The following is a 22493-nucleotide window of genomic DNA, read 5'->3' as shown; positions in this document are numbered from 1 at the left end:
AGAGCGCCTGCTGCTTCAGGGTGAGAGAAATGACGACTGGACAGACACCACAGGCCCTCTTGCTGCCCAACTGCCCTTCTCCTTGTCCCCAAATAGGCCACATAAAACTTGAATGCCCCAAAGAGAAAAAAAAAAAAAAAATGAAATTTAAATTACCCAGAGGCAGCTGCGATCAATATTTAGATCTATATTCCTAGATTTTATTAGAAATAGACATTGTTATAGAAACAGGATACATTATCTGTAAATTGCATTTTATAGAAACTTTAATGTGCTACACATTTTGCCACTTTTAAATGTCTATAATGACACTGCTAATGGCCACCTGAGATTCTATATCGTGTGTCAGAAATACTCCGTTAAAGGCCTACTATACATTCTTTCTCAGATATTTAGTGAACACCTGTTGTGTGGCATGACTTTGCTTGGAAATTTAGGTTGACCGCAGGATTCTCCTATTATCATGGTAATATTATTATAAATGATGTGTTGTTGAATATCCTTGGGGCTCAACATCTGTGCAGACCTGTAATCGTTGACACAGGAAAAATTCCCACAAGTAAGATTTCTAGATTAAAGAGGAGACTTTAAGGTCAAATTACCCTCCAATTAGATTTTACCAATTTATACTCGTACCCACTTCCTGTGTTTAGCTGGTCAATAATGTCCATTACTTTTTCTGCTTCCTTCTTTCATTCTTAAACCCTCTGCAGGCTGACTTTTGTTCCCCGTATTCCACTGAAATTGTTCTCACTAAGGTCATCAGATATCATTCAGAACGCCAGTTTCAGTGGCTGATCTATTTTCTGGCCTTATCCTCATTGACCTGTTTGGGGAATTTAACACTGTGGACCACTCTTCTCTTCCTGAAATATTTCCCTTGGTCAGGGAAAGCAGGTCCAGTCTTACTAGCCTCATTTTACAGCTGGGAAACCGAGGCCCAGAGAATTACCAAGTCTACTAAAGAGGACACAGCACTATTCAAACGGTGTTCAAATCTAGGCCTCTTGACTCCCACAGCCTTGAGCTTCTTTTTGAGTGTGGTTTTGGAATCTTCGGTGACATGTGTACATTCTTTAGCGTTAAGAGGGCCTCACAAGGAGAATTTTGTCTGGTTCTTTTTGGAAGAAATTTCTATTGCATTCCATCCCCGCCCCCCGCCCCCAGTGCTGTTAATCTAATCAGTCTTTATGGCCTTGGCTGGAACAGGGTCCTAAATGAGGACTCAGTTGTGTGAGGGGGGGTGCAGAGTTGGTGCATCCCTGAAGAGTTCATGGATAGAAAGAAGGCAGCGCAGAGGACCTGGCGGGAGGATACCCGCCAAGAAGCCCAGAAGCGGGCTTTGTGGCCAAGCAGCAATCTGCGGGGGCTTGTGCAGACGTGTTGTGGGTGTTATTGGATGAGCGGCGCAGTTACTTCTCAAACCACTGGCACCCTCATGGGACTTAGAGCAGTTGCCTCTTCATAGAGTTGTTTTGAGCATTTAATAAGTTCAATATACATAAATCTCTGGGCTCTGCCCGACCGACGCACGACACACACTCAATAACTGGTAGTTACTTGGGTCTTTAATTTCGATGTAACAAGCCGTCTTCTGTATTCGACCTCATTTGGGCCTTCCAATGATCCAACCAAACTCCCGATCCGCATATGGATATTTTAAATCACCATTCTATCGAGGCAGAAACTACGGAGCAGAGAGTGAGCACCAGGCCTCGAAGTGGCCGCAATCTGGAGCGGGATCTGCTGGGAGCACCCAACTTTTCCGCTGGGCACTCCCAGGCCCCACAACTCATCCGCGCACTCTGGTCGCAGCCCCCAGTCTTCGCCTCTGCGCCCGGCCGCTCTGCGCCATCTTTGAGCCTGGCACGGTGCCCCACTTCCGCACTTTCCTCCCAGGCCAGGGGTACCCGCACATGCTCAGGCGTGCCCCTTCTGGGGATGGAGTATCCAAAACTGGCCGGGTTTGTCACACACTGGCCAAAAAGAATAATTTATCTCGTTCTCTCAGGTCTCGGAGGTGGCTGTCTGACCCATTAAAAAATGGTGCCGATGGCCTCACCTCCCCAGGCTTCCGCTCTGGAGGCGCAGGGGCGAAGGTCATGTTGCAGTGCGCAGGCGCGACAGGGCGGCGCTATCTCCATGGCAACCCGCGCGCAGCCCGGGCCGTTCCGCCCGGCGGGAAGCGCAGGAGCTGAGGCGCTGGCGACAGGCGGGGTTGCGAGCGCCGGGGGGCCGGGGCGGCCGGGGCCGCTGCAGGACGAGACCCTGGGCGTGGCGTCTGTGCCTTCTCAGTGGAGGGGCGTCCAGGGCATCCGCCGGGAGACGGTGAGGGCGCGGGCCCGACTCGCGGCGACGCGGGAGGGAGGGCGAGGGTCCGTCCGCGCGCGGCCTCCGGGCCAGGTTCTGGGGTCCCCCCGTTTTATTTTTGTATTTTAACCCACGGAGACCCGCCCTGTGGCATTCTCGTGCCAGTCTCCCCCCAGACCCGACAACAAAAGGGGTTTTCCTTAAAAACATCTGAAGACCCCATGTTTTGAAGGATTTTGTGTGAACCGCAGTTTTCAGGCGTTTCAAACTAACTTTCCTTTAAAAAGAAGAAGGAAGTGCATTTAAGGTCGAGACACGCCGGTTTTCCAGTGGTTTAATGAAAAGCACACAAAACGAGGCTTTTTGAGGAGGCAGGGCTCCCGGGTGCCAGGTCTTCTCCGGAGGGGTCTTTGTGCGGACTTTGAGGGCCTGCCGTGTGCCGAGAGCCGTTCTGGCGCTGGGGACCCGTCAGTGAATGAAGTCCCTCCTGGAGCTGACCTGGGGCCGTTTGCAGGGCACCGACCGTAGGCAACTTATGCAATTAAATTTTGTCGTGTGTCAGAGGGCGAGTAGTGCCATCATGGACAAAAGTAAAAGAAGGGTGCGGGATCAGAAGGACTGGTTTGGAGAGTGAGAGGGTGGGTGGGCCTCACCGAGAAGGCGACAATTGAGCGAAGACCGGGAGGAGTGAGTGAGCCAAGTGGATACCTGAGGCAGAACCGTCAGACGGCGCAAACTGCAAGTGCAAAGGCCCTGGGGTTGGTGTCGGAGCAGATCTTGTGTTTTGAGGAGGTGGCAGAGCTGGCGAGGAATGAGACAAGGGGGAGTGGTCCCGGTTGAGGTCAGAGAGGGTAAGCCGAGGCGGGTCAGATAGTGCCTTGCAGATCGTTGTAGGGATGTTGGCGTCCCCTCGGTGAAAATGGGTATGGGGGGGGGGGCGTTGTAGGGTGCCGCACATTTATCAGAAGAGGGAACCGAGGCTTAGCTTGCTGCGCGAGTGACCCCATCAGGTCCTCCCCGACACTAGGGAGTTTTCCAATGAAGAACTCTGGAAGACCGGTTTCTTGCCTCAGGCCAGTAGTGTGCCTGCGGGTCTCAAGCCTGGATTTGATCTACCGGGAAAGCACTCCCCGCTTGACCAGGCTGCACCGAAATGGTTCTGGTGAAAAGGGAAGTGGATATTTTAGTTGATCTCCATCCTTATCACACAGCTCTTGCTTGCTGAAGATTCAGATTTTAGAAGACTTTAGGCTGGGAACCACTGAATCCGTCTTTTTTTTTTTTTTTTTTTTCCCTTACAGAGAATGAAATTGAGGCAGGTTCATTTCCTTGCAACTATAGCTTTAAGCCGTAAGGTTCTAAGAACTAATTCTAACACTGGAGGTGTAAGCTTTCATCTGTGAGGGTGGTTCCCTTGAACTAGCATCCCCTGTCTTGCTGAAGCAGATTTTTTTGTTGAGTTGTAAGAATTTTGCAAGGGTCAGAAGAAGGTAAATGGGTTTTTCCAAAATAGTTTTTTCTCTTTATAAAAGTTGTGTGTCCAAAATTTAGAAAAAATCTGGATATGCAAAAAAAAAAAAAAAAAAAAAAGTGGAAATAAAAATCACCCCATTCCCCGGCCATTCGACTTGTACCTGCTTTGTCTGTTTTGCCCCAGTTAAAAAAAATTTTTTAAGGGGCGCCTGGGTGGCTCAGTCGGTTAAGCAGCCGACTTCGGCTCAGGTCAGGATCTCGCGGTATGTGAGTTCGAGCCCCACGTCGGGCTCTGTGCTGACAGCTCGGAGCCTGGAGCCTGTTTCGGATTCTGTGTCTCCCTCTCTCTGACCCTCCCCTGTTCATGCTCTATCTCTCCCTGTCTCAAAAATAAATAAAATGTTTAAAAAAAATTAAATAAAAAAAATTTTTTTAAATGTTTATTTATTTTTGAGAGAGACAGAGCGTGAGCAGGGGAGGGGCAGAGAGACAGGGAGACACAGAATCCGAAGCAGGCTCCAGGCTCTGAGCCGTCAGCACAGAGCTGGATGCGGGGCTGGAACCCATGGACCGCGAGGTCATGACCTGATGTCGGATACTGAACAGACTGAGCCACCCAGGCGCCCCTGCCCCATTTTTTAAATAAAAACGGAATCACACTGTGCACAACATTTCATAGACCCAGTTTTTTCACTTAATACATCCTGAACAAATGTCCATGTTTAAAAAAATTTTTTTTTGTAACTTCATTTTATTTAACCTGTCTCTTTTGATGAGTTGTTAGGCAGTTTACATTTTTTTTTTCTTATCAATAAGTCCTGTGATTAGTGTTTTAGCTAATTTTTAAATACAGTTTCTTAATTTTTTTAACGTTTATTTATTTTTGAGACAGAGAGAGACAGAACATGAACGGGGGAGGGGCAGAGAGAGAGGGAGACACAGAATCGGAAGCAGGCTCCAGGCTCTGAGCCATCAGCCCAGAGCCCGACGCGGGGCTCGAACTCATGGACCGCGAGATCGTGACCTGAGCTGAAGTCGGACGCTTAACTGACTGAGCCACCCAGGCGCCCCAGTTTCTTAATTTTTTAAAAAGTTTTTTTGGAAAAGTTGGACAGTGGTTTTTGGCCCATGTAGCGGTGCAATATTGTAATGTACCTCCATGTTCCATTGATGGATTTTTTTTTCTTTTTTAATTTTTTTAGTTTTTTTTTTTTTTTTCCAGATTTTATTTTTAAAGTAATCTTTACACCCAACATGGAGCTTGAAGTCACGACCCCGAGATCAGGAGCCTCATACTCTACCAACTGAGCCAGCTAGGCACCCCCCGCCCCCCCCCCTTTTTTTTTTTTTTTTTTTTTAATATTAATGGTCTTTGGCCTGACCTGGCTTTACTTGTCATATTCCAATCTGTTTACAGAGGGATAGGGTCCTGGACTTTGGTTCAAGACCGGGGTGCACACCCTCTTTAGGGCTTTGGGCCAGTCACATGATCTCTTCTGCAAAATGGGTCCTTGTTAGAATACTTCCTGAGGGGATGGATGGATCAACCAACTGAACCTGAGCCACCCAGGCACCCCCTTGTGAGGGGTTAAATGAGATTGTGGATAAGAAAACAGTTTGAAAGCCCTAGGGCTGCTCGGATGGCAGAGGCGTGTCAGGGACCAGTCCCGCTGCCTGAGATAGAGGGTGCCTGATCATCCCTCCTTGCTCATCTGCAGTTTCTCAAACCAGATGGTTGACACTGGAATGTCCTGGAGACTCCTGAAAAATATGGATGTCTGCCTCCCAGCGGTTCTGGCTAAATTGGTATGTGTTGTGACTTGAGAATCTGGTTTTATTAAAGCTCCCCAGGTCGTGCTGATAGGTAGCAAAATTTGAGACCACCAATTGAATGCATCCTCCTTTCCAGCAGCAGCATTACCTTTCTGAAGCCAGCCCAATGCTGATCCTAGGAAAATGTGGGCTGTGTTTTTTTTTTCATTTTTTAAAAATTGTGGTGGAGAGCCTGACTGGCTCAGTTGGTAGAGCATGTGACTTTTGATCTCGGGGTCGTGAGTTTGAGCTCCATGTTGGGTGTAGGGATTACTTAAAAAAAAAAAAAATTGTGGAAAGATACATATAACAGAGGGGCGCCCGGGTGGCTCAATCGGTTGAGCAATTGACTCTGGCTCAGGTCATGATCTCACAGTCTGTGAGTTCGAGCCCCGTGTTGGGCTCTGTGCTGATGGCTCGGGGCCTGGAGCCTGCTTCGGATTCTGCATCTCCCTCTCTCTCTGACTCTCCCCCGCTTGTGCTCTCTCTCTGTCTCAGAAATAAATAAACATAAAAAAATTTTTTAAAAAGATACATATAATAGAGGGGCGCCTGACTGGCTCAGTCAGTTGAGCGTCCGACTTCGGCTCAGGTCATGATCTTGCAGTTCATGAGTTCGAGCCCTGCGTCGGGCTCTGTGCTGATGGCTCAGAGCCTGGAGCCTGCTTCAGACTCTGTGTCTCCCCGTCTCTCTGACCCTCCCCCGCTCACACTCTGTCTCTGTATCAAAAATAAATTTTAAAAAACATTTAAAAAATTTAAAAAAAAGTTTGTTAAAAAAAAAAATTAAAAAAAAGGGGTAGCCTGGGTGGCTCAGTCGGTTGAGCGTCCGACTTCGGCTCAGGTCATGATCTCGCGGTTTGTGGGTTTGAGCCCCGCGTCGGGCTCTGTGCCCACGGCTCAGGGCCTGGAGCCTGCTTCCGATTCTGTGTCTCCCTCTCTCTCTGCCCCTCCCCCACTCATGCTCTGTCTCTCTCTGTCTCAGAAACACATAAATATAAAAAAACTTTTTATTTTTTTTTATTTTTTTTTATTTTTTTATTTTTTTTTTTTTAACGTTTTACTTTTTGAGACAGAGAGAGACAGAGGATGAACAGGGGAGGGTCAGAGAGAGAGAGGGAGACACAGAATCTGAAACAGGCTCCAGGCTCTGAGCCATCAGCACAGAGCCCGACGCGGGGCTCGAACTCACGGATCGCGAGATCGTGACCTGAGCCGAAGTCGGACGTTTAACCAACTGAGCCACCCAGGCGCCCCTAAAAAAACTTTTTTTAAAAAAGGTACATATAATAGAAATTTCCCTAGAAATTAGAAAAAATAGAAATTTTTAAGTGTACAATTGAGTGGTGTCCAGTACATTCATCATGTGGAACCATCACCACTATCTGGTTCTGGAACTTTTTCATCCATGGAATGCATTTTGGACATTCAGGTCTGTGTCTCTGGGACTGCGAGCTCCCAGAAGGCAGGGAGTGGGTCTTGTGTACTTTTGCACCTCCCGGAGGCACCCAGGAAATACTGGGTTGAATAATCTTCTTGTGTGCTGACATCCCACATAGGCTGCAACTCTCCTCCCCTGCTTGGAGTTCAACTAGCTGCCTGCCCACGGGCTCTTCCTTCTTCCCAGGCTGCCTCTTCGCCTTGGTGGCTTCTGTAGCCAATGTCACCCCCTGCTGGAGGGCATTTGTTTTGAACCTGGGTCTGGCCTGTTACAAATTTTCAAGGAGAATTAAATCCGTGGTTCTCTACCTTTGGGTTTGCTACACAGTTTCCATACTAGATTTTTTTTTCAAGGGGCATGAGAGCACACTGAAAGACCAAGACGACACCAAGGTAGTCGGCAGTAATTGCGGCTCCAAGGTTGTGTAGCCTAACGCATCTCCCAACTTCCATGGAAACGTCTGCGATTGTCCTCTTGGTTGGCTCTTGGCTCCACGCTCTTCTCTGAGTAGCTGTTTGTTGCCCCGATATACTAAGAGGCAAGTTCACATGAACTGGAGATTGTTCCGTTACTCTACGTTCTCAGAGGCCTCTGGTGACACAGTTGTCCCTGTATCCCACCACGAAACCCACTCAGCCGGAGGTGCCTGGGGGGCTCAGTCCGTTAAGCGTCCAACTTCGGCTCAGGTCACGATCTCACGGTTCATGAGTTCGAGCCCCGCATCGGGCTCTGTGCTGACGGCTCGGAGTCTGGAGCCTGCTTCTGATTCTCTGTCTCCCTCTCGCTCTGTCCCTCCCCTACTCACACTGTGTTTCTGTCTCTCTCAAAAGTAAATAAATTGAAAAAAAAAGGAAACCCACTCAGCTCAACTTTGCATCTAAGACATTCCTGTCTCACCTTGTCTGCTCGTTAGCTGTGAATTGTGCCTCACACCTGCGTCAAATTGTGGTGCTCGCTCAGGGGGTTTGCAGTGTGGGCCCAGAGACGCTGGCTCAGGCCGGAGTCCTCCCTGCTCCCATCACACCTGTGTTCTCATCAGGTGTGTGTGCAGGACTTGATGGGGAAGGAGGTAGAAGTGGGGGGAGGCCTTGGGGGTGACGGCCACCTGAGGACAAGGGAAATTCTGGGGAGGAGGATCAGAAGTGGGCCCGCTGGATGTGGTGAGGTGACGGCGACAGGCCACACGCACCCCACCTGCCCGGCAGCGTCCTTCAGGTGGGCTTAACGGCATCCCTCAGCCTCCGGGATGAACCATATCTCACCCCACCCCAGGTGAAGCTTCAGCTCCCAGAGTGACGGAGGTAGAAGTGGGGGGTGTGTGAGAGCATGGTCTGCGCTGTGGGCTGGGGGGGGGGGGGGCAAGAGGTGATGGACCCTGGGCTGTGGCCCTGGGAAGCATACAGATGGGTGAGACCCACGGGTGGGGTCTGAGTAACAGCCCTCTGCACCTGCAGCCTCAGCATCATCTGGGGGCTTGTTCACAAAGCACACTCTCGGCCCCCCTGCTGGAGGAGGCAGCTTGTGTTTTAGCAAGCTTCTGAGGGACTCTGGGGCCTGCCCGTTGAGAAGTCAGGTCTAGAATGTCTTTGAGGTCCTTTTGCACGCGAGTCAGACGTGCTGGTTGATGAAATGAGATGCCGTGTGCCGCTTCTATTGGCTGGTAGTGGTTGCTACCCAAGGGACCGATGGGGGCTTGGCCTCCCTTTGCACATCATCTCAGACCTTCAAAGACGCCTCCTCTCTGGATGGCGATGTTCCTCAGTCATAGGACACATCTTAAAAATCGGTGTGTCTCACAGATGGCCCGTGTATGTCATCTAGTTTTCCCCTGAAGAGCTATTATTAAACAATTGGAATGTTTTATAAACAATACATTGTAGAGTCGAGGAGATCTAGAATGTATAAAATTAAATAATCTCTGTACCCAACATGGGGCTTGAACTCATGACCCCAAGACCAAGAGTCACATGCTCTACTGACTGAGCCAGTTTGGCGCCCCTAGAATGTATTTCTTTTTAAGAGTTTTATTTCTTTATTTTGAGAGATGGAAAGAGAGAATCCTAAGCAGGCTCTGCACTGTCAGCCAGGCACCCCTAGAGTGTATGTATGTTATGCATGTATGTATATATGTATGTGTGTATTTATTTACTTATTTAAGTTTATTTATTTTGAGAGGTGAAAGAGAGGGAGAGAGAGTCCCAAGCAGGCTCCATACTGTCAGAGTGGAGCCTGATGTGGGGCTTGATCCCACAAACTGTGAGATCATCACCTGACCTGAAATCAAGAGTCAGACACTTAACCGACTGAGCCACCCAGGTGCCCCTAGAATGTATATTTTTAGTAAGAAAGTGACTGTTCTACTCATGACTTTGAAGTACTCATGCCTCATAGTGATACCCCCTGAATACATTTTTCTGGCTGGCTGGTTTCTGAATGACTAAGTCACACATGAGCACAGTTAACCTGACATTGGTCAATCTCAGCCTGAACCTGAATGCAAGGCAGAGCCCAGTATTCTCTCAGCACACCCCTCGGGGCCTGGGGTGGTGGCTGATCACCTGACCCAGTGGGGCCGTTTCCTCTGTCATCACCAGTGTTCCTGAAATTGATCGGCCAGTCCTAGATGCCAGCTAGAGACCCATTATTTCAGAAGTGAGGCGTTGAGGGGTATTGGCCTGGGAGTCAGGGAGCCTTCCTAGGGGTCAGTGTAGGACTCTGATAGCAAGTGACAGAAACCAGCCCAAACCAGCTCCTGTCAAGCACTTCTCTTCAGGATGCCGGGATGTCTCCTGGGCCTCTGAAGGTGCAGCTGGTCCTGAGGAATCTAGGAAACTTGGGGGTCCCCCACCTTTCAACTCTGATGTTACATGTATCCCCTGAGGCCTGTCTCTGCTTGTCTCCTGGTTGTGGCCCTGGCTAATTGTTGGGGCCAACGTTTCCAGGTTTCCGTTCTAGGCATATGCCATCTTGTTAAATCTTTGTCCCTGTTGTGAATTTCCCTAAGAGAGCTTGATTGGCCCAGCCTAGGTTCGCGTCCACTTCTCATCTAGTCAGAAGCTACAGTCCTGGTATTGGGACACATTTGGTGGCTTGGGTAGGAGTCCTGACATTCTGGGTGTCTGCAGGCTCTCCTGGGGGCAGGAGAGCTGGGCTCCCACACTGGGTTCTGGTCCCTGAATCTCACTGCCTTCCTCTCTGCTGGAGGTCACTGGGACTTCAGACTCCAGAGCGTGGTGACTGGTGATCTTGGTTTGGGAATTTTTCTGTTTCCCTTGGCCACACCTCCCGGTGTAATTAAAGTCTGGTCCCAGTCCCTCCTGTAGTGCCTCTGCCTCTGAGGTGTGGGAGCCCAGCATCCTTAACACCCCTCTTCCTGACCTTGCTGAGGCCCAGAAAGCAAGGATCTCATTCTTCCCTGACTTCTCTGATGTCTCAGAGGGCTTGTTATGGGAGCCTCAGTCCAGCCACACACTGCCTGGTACAGAAGGTACCAGTCTACACAGGGTATCCTTGGGCAAGCCCTTCCCTTCTGGAGGCCTTGGGGCTTCATCTCCAGATGGGATGGGATGTATGGGACGGATCAGGGTCGGGCCAGATAATCAGCTCTTGAACTATGGAGACTACTTAGTTGTCCCAGAGTGAAAAGAGAATAATGATAGTAGTTTCCTACCAATTCACAGAAAAAATTGTGGGTGCAGCGTGTCATTGGTTTTAAGTTTTTTTTTCCCTCTGAATTTTCCCTAGTGTTTTGACATTTGTCTTTTGTCTGAATAAGCAAGCAGCAAAGAAATATTTAAGAAAAAATTTTAATGTTTATTTATTTTTGAGAGAGAGAGACAGAGCATGAATGGGGGAGGGGCAGAGAGAGGGAGACACAGAATCAGAAGCAGGCTCCAGGCTCCGAGCTGCCAGCACAGAGCCCATCGCGGGGCTCGAACCCACAAACTGTGAGATCATGACCTGAGCTGAAGTTGGACGCTTAACCGACTGAGCCACCCAGGCGCCCAGCAAAGAAATATTAATGGAAGTAGATGGAAAGATAACAGCTTGCTATCTTGTGGACATTTTTGTCTTCGATTAAGTCATTGGGGTAACATTCTTTTAGAAACTTTTTCTGGGTTTATGCGATGTGATGAGTGTCCAGGATGTTAGACTGGGTGAGAACACCAGGTCAGACTGCCTGAATTCGAGGCCTACTGTGATCACCTCTTTGCCGTGTGATCTTGGGTGAATTACTTCTTTGTGCCTTAGTGTCCATGTTAGTAATGCAAAAATAGGAGTTTCTTCATAGGGTGGTTGTGAGGATGAATAAGATATGGGTAAAACTTTTGGGACAGTGCCTGAGTTAGCACTTAGTAACTAACACTCTTGCCATCATTGTGGCTTCTGGAAGCTTGATTTTCACCCAGTCTCTTAGAATTTTGGCTCAGGCTGTATACTTTCTTTACTTTCTTTTCTTTTTCTTTCTTTCTTCTTCTCCTCCTCCTCCTCCTCCTCCTCCTCCTCCTCCTCCTCCTCCTCCTCCTCCTCCTTCTTCTTCTTCTTCTTCTTCTTCTTCTTCTTCTTACATTTTACTTATTTTTGTGAGACAGAGAGTCAGAGCACGAGCAGAGGAGGGGCAGAGAGCGAGGGAGACGCAGGATCCGAAGCGGGCTCCAGGCTCCGAGCTGTCAGCACAGAGCCCGACACGAGGCTCCAACCCATGAACCGTGAGATCATGACCTGAGCTGAAGTCAGGTGTTTAACCAACTGAGGCACCCCAAGCCTGTATGCTTTCTGATCCTCATGCCCATCCACGAATTCCTCAGTGTGCACACTCCCTTGGTGGACCCCTCCAGTGCTGTGGTTTCAAGTCATGTCTCTGTCGGATGTTCTCCAGAGCCTCACGCCTTGCGACCGCTCTCGGGAATCCTCAACACCTCGATGTGGATGGGAGGCATCTCGGTCTAAACGAGGCCCAGGAGAACTGCTTCTGTGTTCTCTTTTCCCAGAATTTGCCATCACATTCCACTGGTTGTCAAACCTGTCCTCTGCTCCTCGCTTCTTCCCGAGCAGCCAAAAAGGCATGGCCCTGCTTACAACCCACTCAGGCCACACCTTGTGGCTCTCAGACACCTCCTGGCCGTGCCCTTGTGCTCGGGCCACCCTCCTTACCCACTGTGGCCAGGCACGCCACCTGCTGTCCAGTCTCTGAGCACGGAACGTTTTCTACTGTAAGGTTTTGCTCTGGCCTCCCCCTCCCATCTCTGTCCAGGACCCTCTCCTGCAGCTCTCCCTTTGTCCTTCACACCTCAGCTCAAGTGCCATTTCCCCAGAGACCTCCCTGGCTGTTCCCTTCTCTCCCACACATCTGCTGCACTTGGCACCATAGGTAGTTGGTGGGTATTTTCTTGTTCGTGTACCCCCAACCCCTGTGGAAGCTTCTCGGGCACAGGGATTTTGCACATTTTGTTTTCTGCTGTATCCATAGTACCCAGACAGTGCCTGGCAAGTGGACACTCAGTAAATAATGTGTGTGTGTGTGTGTGTGTGTGTGTGTGGTGTAAAGGAAATATACGTAAATAGTATATGTGTGATATATATAGTCTATGTGTGTATACAACATAATACATACAGTGTAGTGGAGATATATAAAAATATATGTACATATATCTTGTCTAAATGGGCTTGTGCTGTGTGCCAAATACGTGCAAAGTGCTGGGTATAGAGATCAGACAGGGTTCTGATGCTGGAGGAACTCCATTTAATGGGAGGCGGATAAGAAAAGACAATTTAGTGGAATGTGATGGGGAGCGTGGGGACAGGTGTTTCATGTACTAGGAAGAGCTGCCCCTTTGTGGGGCCCGCTCCCTTCCTTTAGGCTTACTGGCACTGGCCTAGTGCACAGCCCTGCCCCCGCAAGCCTGAGCCAGGTGGGGGAGGTGCACAGGGGTTCCGGGCCTCGCCATTGCCCTGCACGTTCAGGTGCCTGGTGAGGGGCTGTGTGAGCAGAGCCTCTTGCAGATGACGATCTGCTAGGCCTCCTCATTTGATAAATGATGGGTCCTGTCCATAAGAAAGGGAGGCTGGTAGTTCCTTCCCTGATCTGATGTCTATCCCTGTGGCCAGCTAAAGAGGGGACAAGGAATTGGAGACAGAGGGCAGGGTGGAGAAAAGAGGCAGCTGGGGAGAAGCCTGCCTTCTTTCTACCAACTAGCTCATCACAGACTCACCTGCTTCCTTTGATCATGGGGGCACCTTGGAAGGGGCCTGCGAAGGGAGGGAGATGCTGGTGGCCAGGTCTGCGATGCTTCCCTGTGCTGGCTGCAATATTACAGGATTCTCATTGCTGTCGGGATCTTCCAAAGGGCACTCCTGGGGAAAAAAAAGAGAAGCGACACTCCAGCATCCCCTCCAAATGGTGTCCTAGTGTCACCGAAAGTCCTGGGTCAGGCTCTTACTGGATCATGTTGACCACCCCTGAACCACTCACTGTGGCCCAGTGCACATAGGACGGTTGAGGGATCATCTTCACCCATAGCGCACAGATCGGGCTCCTCCTTTGAAAGATGGGCCAGTTACAAGAGCAAAGAGGCAGACTGGGGCAGGCAGGATGACCAGAGGCCCATTGGCCCGAGGGTAAGCAGCAGCGCGGGAGGGGTGCTGTTTAGTAGGGGGAACAGAGTGCCCAGGCAGGCGGTCACTAGTGACCTGGGTTGACTGGTGACCACTGACCGCTGACTGGTGACCACTGGGTTTTGATTTTCTGCAGAAAAGTTGCCAGACGGCGAGCATTGCCACTGCTGAAGCGTCTGTCCAGACCCGGAAGCATGCGGATGCTGAGGTGCAGACCGAGGTCCCTGCACCGGTCAGCGCTCGGTCTGTGGCCCAGCACGACAGCCCCAGGCTGGCAGCCTTTCTTCGGAGGGTGGAGGCCATGGTTATCCGAGAGCTGAATAAGAACTGGCAGAGCCACGCTTTTGACGGCTTCGAGGTGAACTGGACAGAGCAGCAGCCAACGGTAGGGAACTGCAGCCTGGGACGCCCTCCTCCTCTGCCCCAGCCTGAGCCTCGCCCGCCCCCGTTGGAAGTCCTCTTAGGCCAGATGCTGTTAATAGCAATAATGCAATAATAGTAACTGCGTTCATGGAGGTCTTACTTTTTGCCAGGTGCTGAGCCGAGTTTTATGAGAGTAAGTCATCGAGCCTTCCCTGCTGTCAAGAAGTAGTTTGTGGTTACCTCCATTTACAGCTGGGGATGGGGAGGCTCCTGAGTTGAAACGATTTTTCTGGGATCACATGGAGCTAGTCAGCAGTAGAGGCAAGGCTTGAACGTGGGGAGTCTGACTCTGGACCAGACTTTCTCCACCGCTCGGCTGTCTCCCCTGGCACCATGTGGTGAGGGCTCTCTGTGCCATCTCATTCACTCCTCAGCACAGCTGCATGAGGCGGTACTTGGATGATCTCTGTTTTATAGACAAGGCCCAGAGAGGCTAACTGACTTGTCCACGGTCACCCAGCTGTAACGGGCCAAGCTGGGATTTGAGCCCTGGTCTGTCTGGTTTCACTGCCATGCTCTAGTGACTTCAGTGTCTCCGAGGCTCAGCTCAGAGTGACCCTGTACACTTAGGTGTCCGGCCGCACAGGCAGGCTAGGCTTTGAGACGAATGGGGGGCTCTTGGCTTTTGCTCCGTGCTGGGCCTCAGCCTCCCCTGTGGACAGGCTGCTCGCTCACGGCTGCGGGCCCTCGACTGGGGAGCCTTGGAGTTCTGAGCCAGACTTTTTTTTTTATACAGTGCTTTCTTCCTGTAGAAACAGATGAGTAACTATGTATTCAGAGGTCATAGCCCTGTTCTAGCCCCTCCCCCTCCTCTGCCCTCTTCCCACCAAGTCACTGGAAGGCATGGGAAAATCAGTTTGAGGGAAGTCCTCAAAATCACTCTGAAATGCAGTTGCCGAGGCCACACCGCAGTGGGCAGTCACTGACTCCTTATAAGCCGGGCACAAGAAGGGCTCAGGGAAGAGGAAGAGCCCAGCTTGTTGTCTCTCCTTGCCATTGCTCATGCCCCACCGCCCCACCACCCAATTTTACAGAGGTTAAGCTTTTTTTTTTTTAATTTTTTTTTTTTAACGTTTATTTATTTTTGAGACAGAGAGAGACAGAGCATGAATGGGGGAGGGTCAGAGAGAGGGAGACACAGAATCTGAAACAGGCTCCAGGCTCTGAGCTGTCAGCACAGAGCCCGACGCAGGGCTCGAACTCACGGACCGCGAGATCATGACCTGAGCCGAAGTCGGCCGCCCAACCGACCAAGCCACCCAGGCGCCCCAACAGAGGTTAAGCTTTTGTTCTTTATTATTAGCACGTTCCCACATTTCTATGGATTAACTTGGTCCAAGTGTGTGTTACTTTCTCCCCCTTTAAAAAATACGTTTTTTTCCTTTAAAAAAATTTTTTTAATGTTTATTTATATTTGAGAGAGAGAGGGAGAGAGAGACAGACCATGAGCAGGAGAGGGACAGAGAGAGATGGAGACAGAATCCAAAGCAGGCTCAAGGCCCCGAGCTGTCAGCACAGAGCCCGACGCGGGGCTCGAACTCACAAACCGTGAGATCGTGACCTTAGCTGAACTCGGACCCTTATTAACGGATTCAGCCACCCAGGTGCCAAAATATCTGTTTTCTGACTACAGAAGCAATGTATGTTCATTATAACAAGTCCAGGCAGTATAGAAATACAGAACATATACCATGTAGACAGTGGGAGGGGACACTTTGTTCCCACGCCCACACGCCTTTAGAGTCTTCTCTGTGTTGCACTAACACAAGCATCATTACTAGTGTTGTCACTGAGAACATTTTAAACAAGTGGAAAGCACTGTACGTTTTCCTGATGACCTTTGTCACTTTGAGCTTTCCATGTCAGTTCCTACAAAGGTGCTGTAGGCGTCCCAGCGGCTACACTGGGTCCCACTGCACGGACACGTCGTCCTTTATCTGAGTCCCCTGTGGGTGGACGCCCAGCTTCACTTCTAGAGAGGTATCCTCCAGAAACGAGGGTGGGCGGGAGATCAGGCTGCCCCCTTTGAGTGGCAGCCTGGTGAGCTGGCCCTGGGCAGCCCTGCATGTTAGCGGTGCGCGAGCATTGGGCAGAGGAGGGCGTTAGCACTTTGCTGTTATATCACATCGACAGCGAGTCTGTCCTCCCACTTCTTGTTTTGCATCAGTTCTTTGTTGATTCCCTCATGATGGGATTACTGTCTTGGGGTTTTTCTCTCTACTTCTGTCAAGGTGTTGGCCTTGACATTTCATCATTGTCCTGTAGTAGCTCTGGAAGGGCTGGGATGCTGCTCTTAACGAGAAACCATAATGTCAGAATTCTACAATCAGTGGGACAACCTTGGGGAAAGCTTAGAAATTGGAGATAAGGAAGAGACCACCCAGGGTCTCCCACTGGAACCGCTGACCTCCTGGTTCTGTTGTTTCCTGCCTCTTGTTTCACACGTGTGTTGACAGCTGTGAGTCACTGTGGCCAGTCTTGGGGTCTTTTCTGGTCGGGAGCAAAGCCTGTTCTGTGTTGTCAGGTTGCTATGGAGACTTCACACGTGTCCTTTTGAAACACCTAATTGGAGCCTGGGTGGCTCAGTTGGTTGAGCATCTGACTATTGATTTCTGACTATTGATCTCATGGTCATGAGATTGAGCCCCACATTAGGCTCTGCACTGAGCGTGGAGCCTGCTTGAGATTCTCTCTCTCCCTCTCCCTTTGCCCCCATTTTGCTTGCACACGCTCTGTCTCGAAAAAATAAAAATAAATAAAAATAAAACACCACCTAATGTTTCATCCATACACTTTATTTTTTTGAGCTGAGTTTATCCAGGTGTGTTCTCTGTGCAGGCAGTTCACCCTTTGTGCTGGTCTGAGTCTTTTTTTTCTTTTTTCTTTTTTTAATGTTTATTTGAGGAGGGGGGAGGAGAAAACAAACAGGAAGGGAGGGGCAGAGAGAGAGAGGGAGGCAGAGGATCTGAAGCAGGCTCCGTGCTGACAGCAGAGATCCTGATGCGAGGCTCGAACTCACGAACTGTGAGGTCGTGGCCTAAGCCGAAGTCAGACGCTTAACTGACTGAGCCACCCAGGCATGGCCATGCCATTCTGAGTCTTGGCCAACACGTGTCCGCCACAGTGAAGGTGTAGAGAAGTCCCTTGGTCCCCCTTCTCCCACATTGTAGGTTTATCTTCAGATTTTAAAGTGCACTGGGTATAAGTAGTGGGTTGCTGGTATACGTAGTGTTGTGACAAATAACTTAATGTCTGTGGTGCCTTCTGATGTACACTTTAGTTGAACATGACGTAAAAAAGTGCACAAACCACAAGTGTCCAGGCCTGTGGCTTTCCAAAGTAAAACATTTCTGTGGAGCCAGAACCCAGATCAAGAAACCTTCCTTTCCTTTCCTTTCCTTTCCTTTCCTTTCCTTTCCTTTCCTTTCCTTTCCTTTCCCTTCCTCCCTCCCTTCCTTCTTTCTTTCTTTCTTTCTTTCTTTCTTTCTTTCTTTCTTTCAATTTTTCCTAATGTTTATTTATCCTTGAGAGAGAGAAGGAGAGATACACAGCATGAGTAGGGGAAGGGCAGAGAGAGAGGGAGATGCAGAATCCAAAGCAGGCTCCAGGCTCCAATCTGTCAGCACAGAGCCTGGCGCGGGTCCGAACTCAACCAATTACAAGATTATCACCTGAGCCGAAGTCAGATGCCCAACTGGCTGAGCCACCCAGGCACCCCACACAAAAGGTTTTCTTGAGTTCCCTTCACCTCCTACCACACTGGACAGCTTTTTTTTAATCTTTAAAAAATTTTTAAGCAATCTCTGTGCCCAGCGTGGAGCTTGAACTCACGACCCTGAGATCCAGAGTCGCACGCTCCAGGGACAGAGCCAGCAGGGCGCCCCGGTAAACGTGTGTGCTCAGTTCTCTTGGGCGTGTACCTAGGGGCAGAATTGCCGGGTTGTGTGGTGCCTCTATGTTTTAGCTTTTGAAGACCCACCAGACTGTCTCCCCACCGTGGCCTTGCCATTCTCCGTCCTTGCTAGCAGTGTGTGAGGGTTCCCACCATACAGCTTTTTACACGTTTAGATTCTTTCCATCGGGTAGTTTCTTTATATGGAGTCATAAGGTCAAGGAGTATGCAGCTTTTCACAGACGTTTTGATCTGTGTGGCACATCCCCTCCCAGAAACCTTGGGCTGATCGCTCACCGTGGCCAGCACTGCCAGCCTTTTCATTTGGTGTGCCAGGCTGCTATGGGCTGAGAGGGAAGCTGCCAGAGGTTTAAAAAAAAAAATGGTTTTTTGTTTAATGTGGTAGAATAGTCATAAAATTGTAACCATTAAAAAAATTGCTTTAATGTTTATTTGTTTTTGAGAGAGAGACAGAGTGTGCAAGCCAGGGAGGGGCAGCCCAGAGCCCGACGTGGGGCTCAGACTCACGGACCGCGCGATCGTGACCTGAGCTGAAGTCGGACGCTGAACCGACTGAGCCACCCGGGCGCCCCAAACTGTAACCATTTCCAGGTGCATAGTCTAGTGGCACATAGAGCACCATCCAGTTCCAGAAGCCAGAGCTTTTGAAACTGTGTATAGAACAGGGTCTTACTCTGAGCCAGAACCTGGCATCTGTCTCGGTTCGTAAGATCCTTTCTTCTGGGTTTCTGGAAGTATCCTGTTTGGGGTGGTGTTGGGATGAAGGCTCTACATTTCCCTCCAGGACCGGGCAGCGGACCTGGGTGGCTTTGGAGATCCAAGCTTGTAGTAGTGGTTTTTAGGTGGCTACAAGGCCGCCTTTTGGGGGGCTCTGTGGCTCAGGGCTAGGGATGGTTTGTCTCTTGCAGGTCACGTGTCTGCACACCCTGGGCTACCCCCCAGCCCAGGGGCAGGGTCTGCATGTGACCAGTGTCTCCTGGAACAGCACCGGCTCCGTGGTGGCCTGTGCCTATGGCCGGTGAGCGGCAGCAGGGGTGGCTGTGGGGCAATGGGAGGTCCTCAGACTCTGGTTTAAGCCTCTTTCTCCCTGTCTGTGTGGTGAAGGTTGGCCTGGAGCTTGGCCATTCTGGGAGTCTTTTTATTTTCGAGGCTGCCTAGGCACCAGGTTGGCTGGAAAGAGCAGCAGAGGGAGGGGCTTAGAGCCCACTGTCCTGGTGCCCACCTGCCAGCATAGGGCAGTGCGCCCTGGGCCTGCCCCCTCTTCCCCGTGAGCCGTTTCCTGATGGGCCACAGTTCCCCAACCCTGCTATCGTGTGGACCCATCTTGGTTCTCGGGAACCCTTTTCTAGAGGAGGTCCTGCCACTGTGCTATGGAGGAACCTGTGCCACTACAGCACCCAGTACGGTCTGGGTGTGACGGGGACGCAGGCTGATCAGGGGGCGGTGGGTGGGTGGCGGGTCTGGTGCTAGGAGCAGGGTGGGGGCGAGATCCTGGCCTCGGGGCAGAGCCGGCTCAGGCATGTCCCTGTGCAGGTTGGACGACGGGGACTGGAGCACGCTGAAGTCCTTCGTGTGTACCTGGAACCTGGACAGGCGAGGCCTGAACCCCCAGCAGCCGTCAGCAGTGGTGGAGGTGCCCAGCGCCGTCATGTGCCTGGCCTTCCACCCCACGCAGCCGTCCCATGTCGCAGGTGAGCCGTCTTCTGCTCCCCACCCTGTGCAGGGTGCCCACAGGGGAGCTCTCCACTGGGCCCTCGGCCCCCAGGCACGGCTGGGGCAGGTCTGCTTGGGGAGCAGAGCCCTGGGCTCAGGTGAGGATGCCGTGCCAGTTGTGGAGTGTGGAGGAGGAGGATGGGGAGGAAAGGCGGGGGGGGGGGGGGGGTGGGGTGAGGAAGAAGGGGAGGGGGAGGAGGATGGGGAGGAAAGGCGGGGGGGGGGGTGGTGAGGAAGAAGGGGAGGGGGAGGAGGTGGTGGGGGCGTTGGCGGGTCCTTGCTGAGTCTTGATGGGGTGTGGGCCACGCAAGGGTGCAGCCTGGTCAGGACTCGAGGCAGGGCGACAGGGGCACCCTCGGGGAGCCGTGGGTGGTGACAGGAGCCACACGTGTTGGGAAAGGGGTTGTGCCGGAGGGCACGGCAGGGTGTCGGGCCTGGAGATCAGCCTGGCAGTGGGTGGGTGGGGGCACAGCAGGCCAGAGTGGGGAGAGGGCAGGACTCCCCCCCCCCCCCCCCCCCCCTCCGGCGACTCTGGGGAAGCGGCTCCCCGTCCTTGCTCCCTGGGCGGGCGGGGCTGGTGCTCGGTTGGGGCACCGGGTTGTTGCGCGTGAGTCAGCTCTTGTCCGGGCGCGCTTGGTCCCGCAGGCGGGTTGTACAGTGGTGAGGTGCTGGTGTGGGACGTGAGCCATCCCGAGGACCCGCTGCTGTGGCGCACGGGCCTGACGGACGACACGCACACCGACCCTGTGTACCAGGTCAGAGCAGTGGGCCGCGGTGGGGGGCGGGGAGGCACCTTCCCCTTCTCCCTGAACTGAGTGCTGCTGTCGCTGGCCTGCTCCTTGAGGTGAAACGGAAGAGAGGGGGCCTGCTCGCACAGCCACAGCAGGTCACCAAGGAGTTGGCAGTTAGGGACAGCGGCCTCCGGCCTTCGGCATTCTTAGCCCCCCGGGGCAGAAGTCACACCCGCCCCCCTGCCACGCCCAGGCCCTGGGCCACTCCCAGCTCCCCCAACTTCCAAGTGGCCATGTGGGGCTCCCAGCTATCCTGGCGTCTCAGGGAGGGACCTCGGAACCCTCGGGTCTGCCCCCAGGTGTGTGAGGCGGTTCCGGGCCTCCCCCAGAATTCCCCCTTTGGTTTTCCCGCAAGAGAAGGGGTAGTTGGGGGATGAGGGTGACCGCCGGTCTTGCTGGGAAATGGGGGCAGCCTGGGGAGCAAGCAGCTCTTTCTTGACCTTGGTCCCGTACCCTGTTGTCCCAGGTGCTTTGGCTACCTGAGCCCCGGCACAGCCACCGCTTCCAGGTGCTGAGTGTGGCCACGGACGGGAAAGTGCTGCTCTGGCAGGGGGGCGGGGTGGGCCAGCTGCAGCTCACGGAGGGCTTCGCCCTGGTCGTGCAGCAGCTCCCGAGGAACACCAAGCTAAAGAAGGTACGTGGGGCCCCAGCTGCCGCCCCTGCCCGCCCGCCCACCGTAGGACCCCCGCAAGTGGGCCTCGGGGGTGGCGGCAGGCGGCACGGGCGGCGGTGCTAGCAACTGAGGTCACGTGGCTCCCACTCGCGTGACTCGGCTCTTGTGGGACTCTGACCAGATTCCCTTGGCTCTGCCCTGCCATTCATTTCTCCACAGCCTCCCCGGGGGGAGACCGAGGTGGGTGCTACGGCGGTGGCTTTCTCCGGCTTTGACCCCAGCCTTTTTGTTCTGGGCACGGAAGGTGGCTTCCCGCTCAAGTGTTCCCTGGCAGCAGAAGAGGCCGCCCTCACGCGGATGCCTAGCTCTGTGCCCTTGCGGGCCCCAGCACGGTTCACCTTCTCTCCCCATGGTGGTCCCATCTACTCTGTGAGCTGTTCCCCCTTCCACAGGTAGAGGAGGCCACAGAGCACCTGGCACAGGGAGGGTGAGGAAGCCCCATAGAGCGGCCTACAGGGCCTGTGGTCTGGCCTGGGCCCAGGTCTTCGCTATTTGAGCCCTCCTACCCGGCGCTCGGGTGGTTGGCTCCTGGGGATTGGCCCTTCTCTCCCTAAGGGGATTCCCAGTTTGGGGGTCCATGGAGACTTTTCAGGAACGTGACAGCCCAGGGGGAGTTGGGCAGGACACCCGGTACTCATCCCCTTGCCTGGCTCTCTGCCCTTCATCCTGTCCAGGAATCTCTTCCTGAGTGCGGGGACCGACGGCCACATCCACCTGTACTCCATGTTGCAGGCCCAGCCCCTGGCCTCCCTGCAGCTGTCCCACAAGTACCTGTTTGCCGTGCGCTGGTCCCCAGTGCGCCCCTTGGTGTTTGCGGCTGCTTCCGGGGAAGGTAGGAAATAGGACGATAGGCTCAGATCCATTTAAGTGATACGGGCCCAGCACGTACTTGGAATTCTGAGCTGGGGAGAGGCAGCAGGTGGGGGAAGGAGGGCTAAACCAGGTGGACTTCTCTTGTGCCATGAGTTTCTCTTCCTGGGTGCACAGGCCACTGTTCTGGGCCTCTTGTCCCATGATTCTCTCTCCCTGCAGGTGACGTGCAGCTGTTTGATCTACAGAAAAGCTCCCAGAAACCCACAGTTTCAATCAAGCAAACCCAGGATGATAGCCCGGTCTACTGTCTTGAGTTTAATCGCCAGCAGACTCAGCTCCTGGCTGCCGGTGACGCCAAGGGCACTGTAAAGGTGTGGCAGCTGAGCACCGAGTTCACCGAACAAGGACCCCGGGAGACAGAGGACCTGGAGCAGCTGGCAGCAGAGGTGGCCGCCTGAGGACAACCGGGGTGGGGGTGGGGGGTTGGGGGCAGGAGCAAGCTGCACCTGAGCTGAG

General features: G+C 52.4%; 1 protein-coding gene across 2 annotated transcripts; it reads left to right on the top strand.

Moving 5' to 3' along the window:
- Positions 1-2142: 2142 nt before the first annotated feature.
- DYNC2I2 (dynein 2 intermediate chain 2) lies at positions 2143-22484 on the top strand. Of its 2 annotated transcripts, XM_042914064.1 has the most exons (9): positions 2143-2328; positions 13788-14036; positions 18896-19005; positions 19521-19678; positions 20346-20455; positions 20958-21125; positions 21324-21556; positions 21839-21996; positions 22197-22484. In XM_042914064.1, exons 1-9 carry the CDS (start codon positions 2143-2145, stop codon positions 22433-22435), a joined length of 1611 nt encoding a protein of 536 aa, XP_042769998.1. In that variant the 3' UTR covers positions 22436-22484. The 2 variants fall into 2 exon arrangements, with proteins under 2 accessions (XP_042769998.1, XP_042769999.1); XM_042914065.1 differs by lacking the exon at positions 20958-21125.
- The last annotated feature ends 9 nt before the right edge of the window (positions 22485-22493 follow it).

Source organism: Panthera leo, chromosome D4 (genome assembly GCF_018350215.1).
Source record: "Panthera leo isolate Ple1 chromosome D4, P.leo_Ple1_pat1.1, whole genome shotgun sequence".
Classification (NCBI taxonomy): Eukaryota; Metazoa; Chordata; class Mammalia; order Carnivora; family Felidae; genus Panthera; species Panthera leo.
The sequence above is the reverse complement of the archived record's forward strand: the minus strand, read 5'-3'. Positions and strand labels throughout refer to the sequence as shown.

What these genes read in the sequence shown, in the direction of transcription:
- DYNC2I2 (XM_042914064.1), top strand. Translation starts at nt 2,143, where the DNA reads ATGGCAACCCGCGCGCAGCCCGGGCCGTTCCGCCCGGCGGGAAGCGCA. An exon ending in GGACAGAGCAGCAGCCAACG is followed by an intron (nt 14,037 to 18,895) that starts GTAGGGAACTGC and finishes TGTCTCTTGCAG; the next exon opens with GTCACGTGTCTGCACACCCT. An exon ending in AGCTGTTCCCCCTTCCACAG is followed by an intron (nt 21,557 to 21,838) that starts GTAGAGGAGGCC and finishes CATCCTGTCCAG; the next exon opens with GAATCTCTTCCTGAGTGCGG.